Source organism: Carya illinoinensis, chromosome 6 (assembly GCF_018687715.1).
Source record: "Carya illinoinensis cultivar Pawnee chromosome 6, C.illinoinensisPawnee_v1, whole genome shotgun sequence".
Taxonomy (NCBI): Eukaryota; Viridiplantae; Streptophyta; class Magnoliopsida; order Fagales; family Juglandaceae; genus Carya; species Carya illinoinensis.
This window is the reverse complement of record NC_056757.1, coordinates 35,841,181-35,860,264: the sequence shown is the minus strand read 5'-3', so window position 1 is coordinate 35,860,264 and position 19,084 is coordinate 35,841,181. Positions and strand designations below refer to the sequence as shown.

The following is a 19,084-nucleotide window of genomic DNA, read 5'->3' as shown; positions in this document are numbered from 1 at the left end:
ATTTTTATATTAACTCATAAGAAAGGAGTACCATGAAGGAACCCAAATAATGTCATTAACCTAATATTTATATATTAGGTTTTGCTTGGTCACTGAGAATTTTTAGATAAAAATTTTGAGTTTTAAAATTAAATATTAAAATATTATATTTTAATATTATTATTATTTTGAGATTTGAAAAAGTAAGAAAAAAATTAAATTATTTATTATATTTTATATGAAGATTTAGAAAAATTATAATAATAAAATAAAAATTTTATATTTAAAATGAAAATTTTTCATGACCAAACAGTAACTTAGGTGATGGGTGGAGTCTGGAGATAAAAGAGATTAGAGGCAGTATTGAAAAAGACATTAGGCAATGTCATCGGCCGAATGGCACAACCCTCGGCCTATAGTGATGATGGGGTCCACTGTTGGGTTTCAATCTCCAGCATATGTGTAAAGTCAAAGTGCCTGATGATAATGGAATTTGGTGGAGGAGTTCATCAAATTACGACGGGTGGAAATTGGAATACTACTCTTTTTCCTGATGATGATAATGAATTTGGATTTTTCTAGTGAAATTCAAAAAAATATAAGAATGGTGTGAACAATAAATATGATGGAATTAAAAGTCAGAAGGATCTGAGATTAGCGATAGATATAAACTACTGATCCGTAGAGGTACCAACAACAGTACTTACAAGCAATCAAATTCTTTTTTGAAAAAAGCAACTAAATATCTGCTCATTCACATTATACCATTGCGCAGCTACGCAATGGGGAAGGCAGAAAATAAAACAGATTCGTAGTCATTTCATCATGGAGAAGTGACTTGTTTTCTGAATCTGCTCGAGCGCCTAACCGGAGTTACAGTCTCCTCGTCTCCGTGTCCCTGATAAAGAAACAAAAGCATCATGCATTACTACCCAGTTTGCAAGATTTTTGTATTAAATAAGATACGCAGTTTTCTTGAATAACTTACGTGGTGCTTGATCGGAATTTTCTCGTACGTAGTAAAACTCCCATAAGACGAACCCATGGAGTAATCTGAGGAAGAGGCAAGTGACTCTCTCTTGTAGTTCTTCCTCTGCTCCCTCCTCTTCTGGCTCTGTGCTTCACTCGATTCCTTGAGTCCTCCTTTCTTACTGTAAGACGAGCTTCTCTGAAAGCTGCTCATTTCCGAAGGACATGATTCTCCCTCCATGTCCACCTCAGTCGGCCAGTTCCTAGAAGATGGTCGCTGGAGGAAAATATGCTCAGTGCTAACCGACATTGGGCTGAAATCCAGTTTCTTAATCGGCAGTGGCTGCTCTGCATTTAGAGCGGCACTTGAGGTTGTGTTTTTTTCCTTCTTCACGTGGATGAAAACTGTGGCAGTGAAAAGTGTCAATAGTAAAGCAGCAATTCCCAGCATATTCTCCCTGAAAAATCCATCCTTTGTCGCATAAAATTCTGCGCTTTCAGAAATTACATCTACTTTACGTGAATCCATTTTGGCGGGGGAAATTGTCTCACTTTCACCGTTGAGTTCCCCAGCCCCCGAAACTTCAGATTGAACTTCTTCAGCCAGTGGAACCATAACGGGCTGCTCCTCATAGTTACTTTGCTGCCGACTGCCATGGTTACCGGCAGCGAAAACTTCTTCCTCGGTCTTCTCTGCTCCTAAATTACTTAGTTCAGTCACCTGATCTTCCTCTAGAGCCTGAAGCTCTTCCTCAAATTCTGAAGCACCGTGCTCTTCTAAAACCTCTTCAGTCTCTTGGCTTACGTCTCCTCCATATACTTCCTCAAATTCTGAAGCACCGTGCTCTTCTAAAACCTCTTCAGTCTCTTGGCTTACTTCTCCTCCATATACCCGGTCATCAAGTCTTTCTGAACCCTCCTCTTCCAGTGGTTCAATATCAACTTCCGTCTCCCTCATTGAACCCAGCATACTATGTTCAAACTTTTCTCCTCTTCCCTCATGACTATGCCCAAACATAAGATCATCAACGAGAATATCCTCAGGCAAAGTGGTCAAGTTACAATAACTCAGGGGACCCGAAATATGCACGCCTCCGAAATTTGGCGCCAGCGCGGAGACGAAGGAGATGGAGTTAGCATACCACAGAAAAAGATTTCGAGCTAGGCCATCAAATTTTGCTTTTGCTGATCCAGCAGTTTCATACGAGTCATAATTGTTAAAGAAGTTAGACACTTTAAGCACAGAGGGATCAATGAGTGGAGTATTAGAAACTGAGATTGATAAGCCAGCAACCGAGAGAACCAAGAGCAGCCCAATCCATATTGACCTCGCAAAGAAGCGTTGCTTAGACCCTCCTTTTGCTTCAGTAGCGTCCTCTGACAAATCAGTGCTACCGGGGTTAGTTTCAGAAACATGGATCTCTTCTTGCTGCTCTTCTTCTTTTACTGGTTCAACTGAAGAAACATCCTCGTTTACTTTCCGTGAATCATCAGACTCTGTTTCTTCCGTAACTTCAGTGTCTGAAAAGCTTCCGGAAATGAAGCTTTCCTCGAGTCGTCTGCCACCACCGTCCTTGTTGCGATAAAGCTCAATTCGTGGATTCGGCCTATAATGTAGAAACTGAGGTCGCGGCGAGAGGTAATTAGCTTTAGGATCATAAGGAAGCAATGAAGGGTCCGCATCAAGAGGCGCTACCATAGGACACGACCACCAACACGAAGAAGTGGGACTAATCTTGAAAGTCGGGTCAAGCTTAACACAATCAGGTTCCTCCGACAACGATTTCGAGTCAATCTCGGAACGCAAAGGTAACTCAGGATCAAAGACTTCCGCGCATCTCAAAGCTTCTGAAATTGAAGAAGCTGTGAGAGGTGCCTCCTCCTTGTCACCCGCGACTTCAGTCTTGAAAGTCGGGTCAAGATTAACACAAGCAGGTCCCTCCGACAACGATTTCGAGTCAATCTTGGAACTCAGAGGTACCTCAGGACCAAAGACTTCCTTGAATCTCAAAGCTTCTGAAATTGAAGAAGCTGTGAGAGGTGCCTCCTCCTTGTCATCCGCGACTTCAGTCTGGAAAGTCTGGTCAAGATTAACACAATCAGATCCCTCCGACGACGATTTCGAGTCCGTCTCAGAACTCAGAGGTACCTCAGGATCAAAGACTTCCTCGCATCTCAAAGCTTCTGAAATTGAAAAAGCTGTGAGAAGTGCCTCGTTGGCATCCGCAGCTCCAATCTTGATCTCTTGCAATCCAGTATCTGCCTTAGCATCGATATCCTCCACTACATCTGAGAATGTCACCGACCGGAACGGTTTTTTTTCGTTGGAGAACGAAAGAGAAGTCCGAGCCGGTTCGTTCCTCTCAGCCAGTATCTTCTTTCTTGGAGACGAGGCGATCTTAGAAGCCGCTGAGATAGTCGGAGACATGAAATTCTTCATGCCCTTTAAAGAAGCTGGGGATCGGACTCTTCCCTGTTTCGGATTCTGGTCTTTTGGGTTTTCTTTGTCCTCGTGATCTCGCAAAAAAGCTACACCTTCTCTCCCCATCGAGTTTCTTCGCGTAAAGTCTGCAACTCGTCAACGTGGAAAAGAACATAAATAAGAAATTGTATGTACCGAAATTTCACGTCGCAGGTAAAACCCCAATTGTTCAGTTGCAGAGAAAACTTTGAATAACATAGAGAAAACTCGATGCTGAATAGTAGACAGTAAATGAAGATATTTCCTGGAAAAACCTATCCATTTCGAAGTATAGAAAAAGAAAGGAGACAAATATACGTCTTGGAGTCTTGATTGTGACGGTAGAGAGAACTGATCCTTGCGACAAGATATTTTCCTGGAAAATTTTCGTAGCAACTATTTCCCATCCACCCAATGAAATAATCACATAGCTAGTTAATCACAAAAAGGCTCAATTCGCGTAGAATTCATTTTTCGTCTTTATTTCTTGAAAATTCAAAAAAGATAAAAGAGAAAGATACATTGGGAATCAATCTTTACTGTCATTTTATTCTAATTCTCTCCTACGTTCTGGGAAGCCAAACAGACCTTATCATTATCGTAAAAGCAACTAGGAAACGGAAGAAATCAAGAATATTAAAAGAGTCAAACCAGAAGGACTATTAGCCGGAGTATTCGGATTGAAGCCTCTCGGGTTTGCAACAATTGAGGGTCTCGTAAATGGGTTACCACTGAAACTCCTTCTGATGGGGTTGCTACTCTCTGAGTTTCTTGAATTGAGATTTGCTCTGCTTAAAATCGCTTGCGAGGAAGATGATTTGTTTGAAGGCACGGCCATGGATTACTCTGAGACTTGAATGACGGGTTGATAGTGATTGTTTCAGGACAAAAAATTAAAAATAATAGAGCGAAATGGTGAAATCTTTAGCAAGAATGGCAAGATGTGAGGATGTTGAAGGATTACAATTAAAGACAGAGAGAAATGGGGATGAAGGATTTGATGTAACGGCTAGTTTTCGAAGAGAATGGGGGAGTTGGGGAATTTAAAGGGCGAGGCTTTTTTGACCGTTGGGAGTGGGGAAGAAAAGGTTGTAACCGTTAGATCGTGAAATTGTTTTGTAAGGCATAGATTGTGAGAATGCGGGTTAGCCGTTACACATTTTTGCTTTTTAATTTGGTGTGGATGTTGCTGATCGGTCTTAGAAATCTGATGATTTGTTTATGAAATATTTTCCAATCCATTCTATAAAATTATCTCTACTTGAATTTTGCTTGAAATCTATTTTAATTTTAGAAAAAAAAAATCAAAATATTCATCATATTTTTGCAAATTAATTTGAAATTTTCTACATTAAAGTGTGTAAAAAATAAAGTTTCTATATATATTTTCTCTCTACTTTATTTTACGTCTTAGATTTTCCAATTGGATACAAACTATATTATAACGATGGCAATATTTTTTAAATTTTTTTTATGGTAATATTAAAAAAAAAAACTTCCTAAAATTCTTTCTCCAAATTTTAGTATATAAATTGGGAGAAATACAAATGAAGTAGGGGTTATTAGATTTATAACACCAGTCATAAATTTTTTTGGAACTCATTTTATATATCTATTTTTCACATTTTGAGTACTGTTATTGAATCATCTAAATGTTACCACTAGATGGCCCTCTTCTGATGCATGTGGTGCCATGTAATATATTCAAAATAAAAAAAAATGATATTATATATAATTGTGGAGTGCGCAAACGTTACGTAATCGATTTGAAAAAGAGTGGAGTTTACGATTAAAAAGTTAGTTTTTTCATGTGAGTTTCGTATTAATTCACTTTTTTCAAAAAGACTGCGTGACATTTGTACAACTACGATTACAAATATCATTTCTCAACAACAAAACACTTGAAAACATAAACATAAGAAACTAAAATCAAAGATTCTTTCTATTACTTTTATAAATCTTGATAATACTCTAAACTGGGTACGGATAAAGATAACATTTTATACATCTACTTCACAATTTTGTGTTCTATACGAGTTTCACTGCAATGATTGATTTAAATGGTATTGAATACCGTTATATTTATGTATTTTTCTTTCTTCCCTTCTAAACTCTTTTTAAAAAAATTCCAATTCCAACTTTTGATTATGCAATCCTTGGAGCTTTTCATCGACATTGCTCTGTAAATTTGGAATCTTTGTGATAAAACCGAGTAAAGTAATGCCATAAATTTCCTCCAAAAAAAATAAAAGTAATACCATAAATCTCACTACTTTTCCACTTTCCTTTTACTCATAGACATCGTACAATAATGAAACCTTGTCGTTGAATGATAAGAATAAGACTAAGGTAACGGTTAAGAACTTTCCAATTCAATCGGTCTCCATAGCACAGTTTTTAATTTAGTTTCGTTCCTGTCATTCCGGTTGGAATTTTCCATTTTCAGTATCATACCCGATAAATTAAACCTCATGTTTCGTTTCATTTTGTAAGAAAGCTCATTCTCTTACGATTTATGAAGCGCCACTTAATGAATTTAAATGGCCTTACACTATTTACATAACCTCTCCCCCTTTGGACGAAAAATATGTGGCACAAACATAGAAAACCTCTCTATAGTATAGTTTTCTCTAGTCCCGATAGTTAGATTGTAGAATATATGGGTATTGCTCTGGAGCTATCACGTGTCACACTCCACCATTAATAAGTGAAGATTTTAGATGAACAATGATGATAAAAAATATGTAGAATAATTGCACTAGATTCAAGATATTTCTAACGAGGTAATATCGTTTCCATTGTGTACTTTGATCTAGTTTTTCCAACACATTCCAAATTGTAACCTGTTCCAACCATTTCGAGCCATATTTTCGTTCTCGACTGTTTTAATGACCTTTTTTTTTTGTAGTTTTCTTGAATTGAATGACATTTTTATATATTTTAAGACTATAAATTTTTTGAAGATTTTAAATATATATTTTTAAAATTTATATGACATTTAATTAATTATAAAATTTAGAAGTAGGGTTGAAAACCGAACCGATATGTTTTTAATTTGCCTCAAATCAACATAGGCAAATTGACCGAATCAACAGGTTGGGAGAGAGAGAATTGGTTGAAATCCGATGGTGGGTACTAATTGGTTTGACGATTTCTATACCTATCCCGATCACAATTTCCAACATAGATTCATAAGTTCATATTCACAACATTCCAACTCCAAGAATCCATGATATGATTTTTAATGGAGATTTTAAAAGAAGACAACAATAGAACAAGAAACTAATCGGAAGACTTGAAATGAGTATCACTTGAAAGGCTGAAAGTGGTTGGGGGACCTAAGTCGGTGAGAAGGTTAGAAGCAATTACAAAGAAGGAAGATTTTCTATGGATGGCAGTCGTAGCAGTTGTGGGGGGCTAGGCTCCACGACTATGGGGTTTGAGACTCTTGAGTTATGAGAGGAAGAAAGAGAAACGACATAGACAAGGAGGGGAGAAACGAGGATGATGGGAGGGGGAAGCTTAATCCAAAACGACGTTGTTATAAACCAAATCAAGTGGTTTCCTATTATTATTTTTTTAAACTTAATTATAAAACAATGCCGTTTAACTCATTTAAGTTAAACGACATGGTTTATATAATAAAATGAAATAATATTATATTATTCTTTCTTTTTTAAAATTTCTTTACTTCGAATAATTTCTTTAATATCTTATTTTTTTCCTTCGGTTGTTTTTTCCTTTGCGTCTTAACTCAAATTTGTGATGCCGTTTAATATTATATTTTGATACTAATATCTATACTTTTTTACACACTCACATATATAAAAATTCTATTAGTTATCAGTTTATATTTACATATAATGTATATATATAACTAATTTCAAAACAGTATACTAAAATGCATCGAAATTAAAATATTATATTTTAAACTTAAATATTCCCTTTTTTTTTTTTTTTTCTTGATTTCTCGTTAGGTAACTATCATTCCTATGTTTGGAGAGGGATTAGTCAGGCAAGGGGATTCCAATACAATGTTGTATCATTGTATGTGGCAAGTTGGGACTGATCAAAACATTAGAATTTTCAAGGATTATTGGCTTCCAGTTTTTATACCTTTCACTACTGGAGGTGATTTGGATTATGATGTTGTCATAAGTGAGCTCGTTGATACGGAGGTTCCTTAGTGGATGGAATAGGGAGAAACTGTCCATAAATTTTTCAGTTGAAATACAATAGGCTACATTGAAGCTTCCATTTAGTTTTATTGGTCTACAAGACAAATTAATTTGGGTTGATAAAAAATATATATATATTTTCAGTCAAATTTGCTTATAGAAGAGCAGCCAAATGTAGTCCAAATTCTGATATATGGGAGAGCTCTACTACTATCTTATGCAAACGTCTTTGAAAATCCATATGGCATATGCATACTTCGAGAAAGTAGGGTCGGGCAACCGGGCTGGATTTTTTTTTTTTTTTTTTTTTTTTTTTTTTTTTTTTTTTTTTTTTTTTTTCTGACTCGATCCGGAATCCATATAACTGGGTTCCGATTACGGGCACTAGCCCAAAAAACACACTGGCCGGTACTCGGTTTCTAAAATCCGGGTGCACCCGAGCCGGATTTTAAATCCGGTACTCAGATTTTTTTAAAACTCAAACCCAGTACCAAAACAATCATAGGTTATATGCCCAGCATCCCGATTCCCTCTGCCCCCCCTCCCCCAATCTGACTCTCTCTCTTTTTCTCTCAACGAATTTTCAGCCCTACGAGAAAGATAAAGAATTTTACATGGTGACTTTGCTATGATATTCTTCCTACCACTCAAATGCTTTAAAGGAAACATTCAACGATAGATGAAAGTTGTCCATTCTGTCATAAACAGGCGGAAAGTTTCTAATTGTATTCATTGTGAACAGGTTTAAGAGGTACGACTTTAGAAATATCCTGGCATATTTATTGAGTTTCATTCTTGTCAAGGTGTTGGTGCTTTTCATTATCAGTTTGCTACACATGCGGTCAATATAAATTTTGTTGATTGCTTTAAAATTGCTTGGAGTCTTCAGTATGCACGAGATATGGCTATTTTCCAATAGAAGTACATTGTACCTGCTGTGACTGTTCATAATGGTTTCAACTTATTAAGAAAAACTATTATCAGGTACATCCCCAAATACAAGTAATAACTAGAAAGCATTATCTCCTATAGAAAAAACCACCTCTTGAAGGTGTTAAGTGGAGTATAGACGAGATTGTTTTTTCATATTTGAATAAGTCGAGGTGGGTGCTGTTTTAGCAGATGAATGAGATGTTGTTTTATATATTGTTTGCAATGTGGTGCAAGGGGCTTGTGATGTTAATTCCGTGGAAGCTCTTGCAATTCTGAGGGGTTTGCAATTTATTTATCATATGGATTTTCTAATACAAACCATTGTCACAGTACTGAATTTGAATGAAGTGGATCGTCCAGCCCAAGGTGTTATTTTAGTTGCTTGTGTTTTGTAAAAATGTGGAGGATATAAAGATTTGGTAGCATTCTATTACAAATATGGTCAAGCAGCTTGTTATCATGAGATGTCTATATAATTGAATTAGAATAATATTGCATACAGTTTTTTTTATTATTTTTATGCATTCTCTATTCTATTAATGTGATTGGTTGTATCAATTTTTTTTAATACTCAACTAATCACATCAATAGAGTGTGTAAAAGAATACATAAAAATGACTGTATATAAAATTTTTGATTGAATTATTTTAATAATTTTTTTTATTTGAATGAAGTTATTATATTTATTAAAAAAAATGTAATCGGAACCAAATTTAAAGAAAAATTCTATACATCGTATCCATGGTCCATACACGCACGTGCTCTTCTCTCGCACACTGGTCCTTAAACCCCACCAATCCTCTCATTCATCTTTCTCACGCAAAAACCTCCCTCTTTCCCTCAGAAAACTCTACCATGTCCTTCCTCCTCTTCAGAGCCTTCCCTCTAATATCCCTCCGCTTCAACTCTCTCTCTTTCCTCCCCTCAATTCTTAAACCCTCCCCCAAAAAACGTCAAAGAAACAGAGCCGTTTTCTCCGTCTGCGCTTCCTCATCCACCTCCGGGACCCGCATTCCCATCCCCAAATCTTCATCATCCCTGCTCGAAAACTCTCTCGAATGGGTCAGCCGGACCGGTTTCTGCGGTCACTTAACCGTCGCAGATTTGGGTAAACGGGTTCGGCTCTGCGGGTGGGTCGCGCTCCACCGCGTCCACGGTGGTCTCACCTTTCTTAATCTCAGAGACCATACCGGTACCGTTCAGGTATGCTTTCTTAATTAGTTAATCAAATTAAAGAAAAAATCCGTACAGACTTTGCTATATCTGCTAGAAGGTTCACTTCGAAGAAAGTATTTTGTTTTTCTCTCTCAGAAAAACAATTGATGCATTTGATACTGCCACGATGGTATTGGGTGGTGGAAGTGGTGATGATAATGGTTACTGTACCACGTGTACACATATCATTGCTCTTCCTAATTCGTGCAGTTGTTAATTTGATTTGCCTTTTTCTTTCGCGGAATGATTTTTTTTTTTTTTTTTTAATGTCAATTTCGTCAAATTTTAGATTACAACGCTGCCTGATGAGTTCCCTGATGCGCATAGCACTATCAATGACTCGAGGCTTGAGTATGTGGTCTCCGTGGAAGGCATTGTTCGATCTCGGCCTAGTGAGTCGGTCAACAAGAAAATGAAAACCGGTTTGATAGAGGTGAACCTTTTTTCATTTATGATTACCTAGTTATCAAAGTTATTTGGCCATGTTGGTCGGTGCAATGTTGGATGTTCTTGGTGCTGGTGCATTTTTTTTAACAAGTGTCTTAGTGCTGGTGCGATAAAGAGAAATGCAAGTGTGTGGTCACGAAAAACCAAAACAAAAATTAAAGATCACGTCATTTTGTTATCACTTTCCCCTCACCTGGCATATGCGTTATTTACTGTCTCCTTCCATTCATTCAATTTGATATTCTCTATACATCCAGGTTACTGCAGAGCATGTTCAAGTATTGAATGCTGTGAAATCGAAGCTACCATTCCTAGTTACTACGGCAGAGGATGCAAAAGATTCCATTAAGGAGGAGATTCGTTTGAGGTAGCTGGCTTGAAACTACTCTCATCTTTGTTTCTGACTCATCTATGCCGGACACCATGTCTTCCAGGTGTATTTATAGTTTTCTTGTTAGTTTGAGCAAGTTCATAGAATCACAAGGCTGGTGTGCATATACACGCATATTAAAAAAGTCCTTTCTCATATGAACCTTTTGACCTTTTGCTTTTCTCCCCAATTCCTCTTATCTCACTTTTGTCTCATTTGTTTCATTTAGCCCTCTGACCAGCCAAGCATTAGATCTTTCTATTCTCTTCTTATGGGATGTTCGGAGAACGAGATGAGATGATAAATTTGTGAATAGTAGTGAAATGATCTGTGAATAGTAGTGAAATTAGGTAAGATCTTGATGACGGATAATCTATGAAGACGTAAGGTGATCATAGTAGATTGGTGTTGCATGTGTAGGAAAAATGGTGAAACTGTGGATCATTTATAGTTGCATTGTGAGGTGGTTGGAACTTTATGGAATGAAGTGTTTAATAGAATGGACTTAGATTGGGTTATGCCAACCATAGTGACAGAGCTCATGGCCAGTTGGATAAATCTACGAGGTCTCCCACAAATTGCAGCAGTGCAGAAAATGGTCCCGATTCGTATCATGTGGTGCCTATGGAGGGAGCGAAACAACTGGACATTTGAAGACAATGAGCGCTCACTAGTAGAACTGAGATTATTTTTTGTTAGCACTTTTTTTCTTTGGGCCACAGCTGTAGATTTTTGTGGTGTCAATTTTCATGATTTTTTTGTTTCTATTACTTCTCTCTAAATAGGTGTGACCTTTTGTTTACCATCTTGTGTACTTGGGCTATGCCTATTCATATCAATATAATTGTTTACTTATAAAAAAAAAAGGAGTGAAATGGTTTGAGTTATGATGTTTTATGGGGTTTTGGAAAAGAAGAGAGAAAAGTTGAATAAAAATATTATGAAGTTAAAATATTGTCAGAATATAATTTTTTAATATTATTTTTGTTTTGAGATTTGAAAAAATTGAATTATTTTTTGTGTTTTGTTTGGAAGTTTGGGAAAGTTGTAATGATTAGGTAATTGATTAAATGAAAAAGTTGAAAATTGGAATTTAAAAAGTGTATGTTTGAATGGTATTTGGATGTTGAGTTGTGATGAGATGAGATGGGATGAGATGAAACCATCTCAACATCCAAACAACCCCTTAGTATTTCTCATATTAGATCTCATATGTTCTCATCTTGTTTTTGTGACTCAAAACCACTCAGCTTTTGGATTTGTTCTCTGGGACCCCAAACCTCAAATCTTGTTGTTAAGTCTCAGATCATGAAGCTCAAGTTCAAAATCAAGGGCTCTCTAACATTCCAAAACCTTGGTAGCATTGTTTAAGTTTGTTTGAAATTGGGCTTTTGTCTAGTTTTATCTTAATCACAAATCAGTTACTCAAGAATCGGATAAATGAGTTTTGTTAGATTTTTGGAGTGATGTGACGTTGTTTGGGCTTCAGGTGAATATGTTAAAATACATGGATGTAGCGCTGAGTGTTTATTTATGCTTGGGTCTTTGGGAGTTGTTCTCAACTAGAAATTTGGAGTTTGTATTGGATCGCCCTTTATTTATTTATTTATAGTTTTTGGCTATTTGATTTAGGAAAAAAAATCCCTAGCATGTCTGAGAAATATCTCAAGAGCAATTGTCCTCTCGATCTTGCAGCTTCACAGGAAACCTGCAATGTTGGTTTTGGTCTACACCCACACTGTACCCTGAATTTTTGGTCAGATGTTAAGTAGAAACCAAGCTATCTGACCGAGCTGACCACCAACCTTCTGAAAGCCAGTGAAAACTGACCCGTGTGATGGGTATCCCTACAACCTAAACCAAACCTTATCCGCACACAGTCCTGATTCCTTTAGTTTTTGCCAATGTTTCTCACTTGCATTAGTCATATTATTTGTATTTTTTACATAAATTCTTATTTTATTTCTAATAACTTATCCAATTAGATCTCATGTTTTTGCCCTATGTGGTTGGTTATTATTCATTAGTGATCACCTTGGTTCATGGAGTTTCTTCCATAGTATAAAGCACCATAATGGAATTTCTGGTGGACTCCTTTATTTCTTAAAAAATTAATTTTTGAGTTGGAATTGAGGTGGAGCTGGTAGATCTGTGGTAGTTTTATATTTTCATACCAAGGTAAATGTGCTTGTTGTAATTGGTGTGAATTTCTGAGATATATGCTGATAAAAAAAACTTATCTACATGCTATCAGATATCGATGTCTTGATCTGCGGCGGCAGCAAATGAATTACAACATAATGCTGCGACATAAGGTGGTTAAACTTATTCGAAGATATCTGGAGGACACACATGGTTTTGTAGAGGTACCATTCTGTAAATTGTTGTCTATTTGTGTCTTGGAAGTGTGCTTATTTTTCACTACTTTCTACGTTCATCTGGAAAAATGAATTCATTACCTATAGACTGTTATCTGCCATTGATTGTTTTCATGGTTATAAGGTAGATTGAGACTCCAATACTCTCTAGATCTACTCCAGAAGGTGCACGGGATTATTTGGTACCCTCCAGAGTTCAGGTATCTATATTTTTTCAGCTGCCACTAATTTTGTGCTTATACTTTCTTGCCAGTTATATGCAACAAGCCTCATATACAATCAACTCACAATTTACTCTCAAGCATGTAAGTTTTGCATATTCTTGAAATTTCCATTTCTATCCTTTTTCCTCTCCCTATCTTTCTCTGAGGTGCTCTAACGTGGCAACTAATCCTAGATGTCGTCCCATAACCTAAAATCATCATAATGCTTCTAATATTACAGTGTCCCAAACGATATGAGTGGAAGAAAGTATAAGATGCTGCCTTTAGTTCCTTAAATAAGGTTTTTTTTAATATAAAATAAATCTGGCCTTTGAGTTGGTCACTTCTCACAATTTAATTGTATGTTGAAGGCACGAATTCGACTATGTAATTCTCAAGTGCCTTTAACATGCCATTTTTGGTTTGTTTTCCTGAGTGTATTGGTCATGGTAATATATTCACACAAATGAGTAGTTTTTAAGTGAAGCTATGCTTTCTGTGAACTGATATTTATTTTTTTGCATTTGAATTTTGGACAAAAGAACACTGCAATGATATATAGCCTTATCTTGAAGATACTTGACAGAGATGAGTTTCTCTACTAATGAGGTGTAAGAACCTTACATAATGATTATAGACCTAGTGACTTATGAAATAGATGAATGTGCATATATACCTACTATTTAATGCCTAATATATATCTTTTAGAATTTCCGGGTACTTTCAATCTGAGAATTTTCTTAAGAATCATATATGTTCACATTTTATCTATTTCTTGCAATTCTAAGCTGCATGACCAGCAGGACTATTCACACTAATGTCTATTTTGAAGCCAGGAACATTCTATGCTTTGCCTCAAAGCCCGCAACTGTTTAAGCAGATGTTAATGGTCTCTGGTTTCGATAAGTATTATCAAATAGCAAGGTAACTTTTTTTTGCCTGGCTGTCTGATCCTGTATTGACAATATTTTGTAGCAATATCAATGAAATTTAAGATTCAAGTTTTCATCGCATCCCTGCAGATGTTTTCGAGATGAAGATCTAAGAGCAGATAGACAACCTGAATTCACGCAGCTAGATATGGAAATGGCTTTCACTCCTTTGGAGGACATGTTGAGGCTTAATGAGGATTTGATCAGAAAGGTTAGTTTATATGGTGTAGGTTAGAAGATCTAACTTGTTTATGAGAAGCATCAAGTGGCGGTTCAACAAATAAGTTTGAAGAAGATGATGCAAACTTCCTTGCATGGGTATGAGAAGAATTCTGATTTATGTTTAGAAGATAATGGGGGAACGGCAGGGATGGGAGAAGGAAACAAACGAGTCAGAAGAATTGGAAGAAAACCTCCTTAATAGGTATGGGAATGATCATGTTAAGGTTAAGGCATAGGGTTAAGGAAGCGAAGGGGAGACAGATGATCTAAAGTGAAATGTTACTGGAATGCTCTGACTCGTGATATGCAGTAAGGATATAGTATCATTGTAGTCGCCAATGAGCTCCGTCTCAAATGGAACACCCCCATCCTCCCCTGGAGAATGGGATGGATGGTGAGGTTGGGGGGGTGTAAAACCACTAAGTGTTTGTGTAACTTATCAATGAAAAAAACAGTATCACTATAGCCGATGATAATTTTGGTAGAATCAGATTCAATGAGTATTCTCGTTTGGTTGCAGAAACCATCTCAACTTATTTCATTTGATCATTACAACTTTCCCAAACTTCTACATAAAATACAATAAACAATTCAACTTTTTTAAATCCCAAAACAAAAATAATATTAAAAAATAATATTATAATAATATTTTATTCAACTTTCATCTCATCTCATCTCATCTCATCTGTATAATCAAACGAGGCCTTTTTCCAATAGAGAGGTAAGATAAACTCTAATTGATGTAATGAATGGTAATGCTCAACTAGAAGAAGGTATGGTCAATTGGTCACATGGTTCTTTGAGGCTAGTATAAAATTAATTATTGAACTGTAGGATTGATTCGTAGTAACTGGTGAAAGCAGATAGTAGTATATCAACAAGGCGCCTTTGAGCTGCCTGACATTGCTAGGGTTTATCTTGTAATTAGCTAAGCTTGCCAAAGAACCAATCCAGACTCATTGACACCTTTTCAAGAAGCCTGTCGAAACATCTCCACAAGTAGTTTTTGGATATACTTTTGTTTTGATAGTTGAGCCTACTGATCGTATGGCCAGATATTATCCATCAAGTTGTATATTTTATGACGTGTTGTATGTTCACTATATATGAAGATAGCATCAGTCTAATGTCTGAAAATTGTAAGGTTTGATTACAGAAGTATATATTTTGCAGGTTTTTCTGGAGATAAAAGGTGTTCAGCTACCGAACCCTTTCCCAAGGCTTACATATGCTGATGCAATGAATCGATATGGTTCTGACAGGCCAGATCTTAGATTTGATCTTGAGTTGAGAGATGTACTTGTCTTAACTGACTTGTTTATATCGGCACTTCTGCAATTCTGGTCTTACATGACAGTTTTTATGATTCCACGTTATAACTCAGTCGGTAATATATAATTTTTTGTACTCCTGAATTCTAAAAAAAATAACAAAAGTAACCGTTAGTGTATATGGTTCTCTTCTCTCTTTCTTGTCATTGCTGTATTTTCAATCTTAGTTCAAATAGCTTGAATGTAGCACAAAATGTACATTTTTTAATTGATGACAGTAAGCAATGAATGTAATGGTACTAATTTGTGATTTGATGCAGCAAAAATCTCTCCTTTCTGTCATAACTTGCAAGCATCATCTAGAGGTTCATAATGAGCAGTTTATATGGGAAATTGCTACTCAAATATTGATTTTAAGTCACCCAATCCAAATCCAACCTAAAAGTGTTTTTTTAGTGTATAAGTTTCTGGATGTTACAGAATTGGCAGTTGTTGTTCTAACTTTCTTTTATAGTTATCTTGTATGAGAACTTAGGCTATAGAAGTTCCTTTCATAAGGTTCATGCAAAGACTGAATTGTTTGATATTTTCATGTTGATGATTTGTTATGATAATTGATTTAGTATACTTAAAGTTTTTCCTTTTTGCCTGGCTTTTATTGATAGGACTTTGTTGATTGGAGTTGCAGGTATCTGATATTTTTTCAGAATCCCCCTTCAGGGTTTTTTCAGATACATTGAAAAGTGGGGGGGTTATCAAAGTGATCTGCGTGCCCTCAGGTGCTAAAAATTATTCAAATACAGCTCTTAAGAAAGGTGATATTTACAATGAAGCTATAAAAGCTGGAGCTAAGGGTTTGCCTTTCCTGAAGGTCATAGATGATGGTAACATGGTTCTTGTTCCTCCTCTTTTTTTTTTGCGGGCGGGTGGGCATGTATTTTTGAAGGTGAAGAGATATTCTGTTTCCACCACCCTTGACAGTTTTAATATTCTCATTTAGGGGGTCTTGAGGGAATTTCTGCAATGGTATCAAGTTTGGATCCTACAAACAAAGAACGACTGCTGAGTCGATGCTCTGCTGGACCAGGTGATCTTATGTTGTTTGCAGTGGGTCAAGACGCATCAGTAAATAGAACTCTTGATCGTCTGAGGGTGTTTGTGGCTCACGAGTTGGGGTTGGTTGACCATGTGAGTTTCTAATCTGCCCTCCAGTGTGATATGTGTATAAACACACCTCTCATTCTCTCTGATCTATTTTTTTTGTCTTTTGTCTAATGTTTAGTCCAGGCATTCAATTTTGTGGGTCACTGATTTCCCGATGTTTGAGTGGAATGATTCAGACCAGAGGCTCGAGGTATGTTGAATGTTACAAAAGTGTGAATATATGTAATACATCCTTGCTATTCCAGAAAAGTGTGATAATTCCCATTATGACATCTCTACTATCGATTCTTTCTCGATGTTATATCATCACAATGATGTTGGGAGTCATTTTTCATTGCACATTTGCTACATTTGTGTATGTATGCATAAACTTATAGTTTTGCAGGCCTTGCATCACCCCTTCACTGCTCCAAATCCAGAAGACATGAATGATCTTGCCTCTGCTCGTGCGTTGGCGTATGACATGGTTTACAATGGAGTAGAGGTGAATTGTTATCTTCTTCTTATTATTTTTGTTTCTTTCTATTTTATAGCATCTACAAACATGAAGCTTTCACAGTTAATTTTCTCCTTGATGTTAAACAAATGTGTTGCTTCCCTGTTTCCTCTGGTCCTCTCAGATTGGTGGGGGAAGTTTGAGAATATATAAACGTGAGATACAACTAAAGGTTTTAGAAATTGTCGGCATCTCCCCGCTACAGGTGAGTATATCAGTTATCTTTTGTATAATGTTGTTGGCGCTGCACACTTTTTATTATGGCTATTTTTTGGTTGATATTTGTTTTTTGTAGTTTCAATGTCTCCATATGTTTACATTTTGTAATTGTTCATTTTTCTTCAAATTCTGCATTGGCGTGTGTTCTTGTATGCTGTCATCTTACTTATAACATGATAAATAAACTCTTGCCTCACTTTAGCTGCAAGTGACTTGTTTGGGCTTGAAAATTATAATTCTGTAGAGGGTTTGAAAGTCTAGTAGGTAATGGTGTTGAAGGAGTTTATGAAATAAGAGCCAGAGAAGGAAAGAGAGGGAAAAAAAGGCTGAAGGACTGTGATTAGTTGAATCAATTCAGCCTTGGTAATGAAAGGACGTGCATTTCTTGGTTGAGGTGGAGCGGAACAACTTTACTTTCATTCCCACTAATGTTGTAATTTGTCAACTCTACAGGCTGAAGCAAAGTTTGGCTATCTTCTGGAGGCATTAGACATGGGTGCTCCTCCACATGGTACGAGACTCTATGCTGTCAACAAATGTTCATTACTTGCATTCCTTTACACAACTATATGTATATACGTATCTTCTTTGAATGAATCTGCTAATTATAACATCAATGTGGGTATCGTTGTGTTACATCCAATGTCTTTTAGACTTGTGAAAAAAAGACCATTTATGTGATATCTCTATGAATAATTCTCTGCCTGAAAATTGGGCTGTTTTCTCGGGGCTCTATGGTTGTGCCCAGGACTCTTGTAGAGTAAATTGGCACCGCAGAAACCTTGATCTAAATACAACCTGTTGGCTGGTCTAACCATTCGTATCGGCAAAAATGGTTTTTGAAACAGCTTAATGTCAGTCCATTCTTAGAAACTTTATTCACAGGGATGTCCTAATTTTCCTGTGCAGGAGGAATCGCTTATGGATTAGATAGATTGGTTATGTTGTTGGCGGGTGCTAGTTCTATCAGGGATGTCATAGCTTTCCCAAAGACAACAACCGCACAGTGTGCCCTCACCCGGGCACCATCGGAGGTGGATCCCCAGCAATTGAAGGATCTATCGTTTCAAACCCGATAGTTTCTTGTTCAACTGTTCATCTACATCACAGATTTAAACTCACTCATTTGATATTGCCTCATGTTTAGACAACAATAAAAGAAGCTTCTCCTTCATCTAGATGCTTCTTTTCCTTCACGTAGATATACAAACTTATTAATTATGTTATACCATATAGCCACAAACTTGTTAATTATGGTTTATTACAATGGAGTTGGTCTATGGAATTTTTCCCAAAAAAAATTATATTGTTTTTTGTGTTTTGTTTAGAAATTTGGAAAAATTGTAATGATTAGATTATATTAAAAAGTTGAAGATTTGAAATTGAAAATTGTTGTGTTTGAGAATGAAATATCTGAGATATAATATCTGAAATAGTTGTGATACCAAACATATTCATAATCTCCATTTATGAATATTATTATTTCTGTACCATGAAATGACACAGACAACAAATTAATATACGCTATGCACAACGTACGGCAATTAATAGGTGTAGGCGTGTTATATCAAGCAGGACGATTGGCCATTGTTCAACACTTCAACCCGGCCGGTTTGATTGCTCTTCAGCCAAAGAAACCAGAGTCTA

The 19,084-nt window shown here is 36.4% G+C and overlaps 2 protein-coding genes across 2 annotated transcripts; one reads left to right on the top strand and one right to left on the bottom strand.

Annotated features, from left to right (window-relative positions):
* Positions 1-584: 584 nt before the first annotated feature.
* On the bottom strand, positions 585-4,439 carry LOC122314055. The gene is made up of 3 exons (XM_043129437.1): positions 4,061-4,439; positions 968-3,516; positions 585-877 (listed from the first exon to the last, which is right to left on the bottom strand). Exons 1-3 carry the CDS (start codon positions 4,245-4,247, stop codon positions 803-805), a joined length of 2,811 nt encoding a protein of 936 aa, XP_042985371.1. The 5' UTR covers positions 4,248-4,439; the 3' UTR covers positions 585-802.
* Positions 4,440-9,292: 4,853 nt separating this feature from the next.
* Positions 9,293-18,768, top strand: LOC122314158 (aspartate--tRNA ligase, chloroplastic/mitochondrial-like). Its single transcript, XM_043129567.1, has 15 exons — positions 9,293-9,723; positions 10,025-10,168; positions 10,440-10,549; positions 12,807-12,918; positions 13,059-13,130; positions 13,966-14,057; positions 14,156-14,276; positions 15,461-15,583; positions 16,247-16,442; positions 16,559-16,746; positions 16,841-16,912; positions 17,108-17,206; positions 17,343-17,423; positions 17,891-17,948; positions 18,347-18,768. The coding sequence occupies exons 1-15, from the start codon at positions 9,376-9,378 to the stop codon at positions 18,514-18,516; spliced, it is 1,986 nt and encodes a 661-aa protein (XP_042985501.1). The 5' UTR covers positions 9,293-9,375; the 3' UTR covers positions 18,517-18,768.
* The last annotated feature ends 316 nt before the right edge of the window (positions 18,769-19,084 follow it).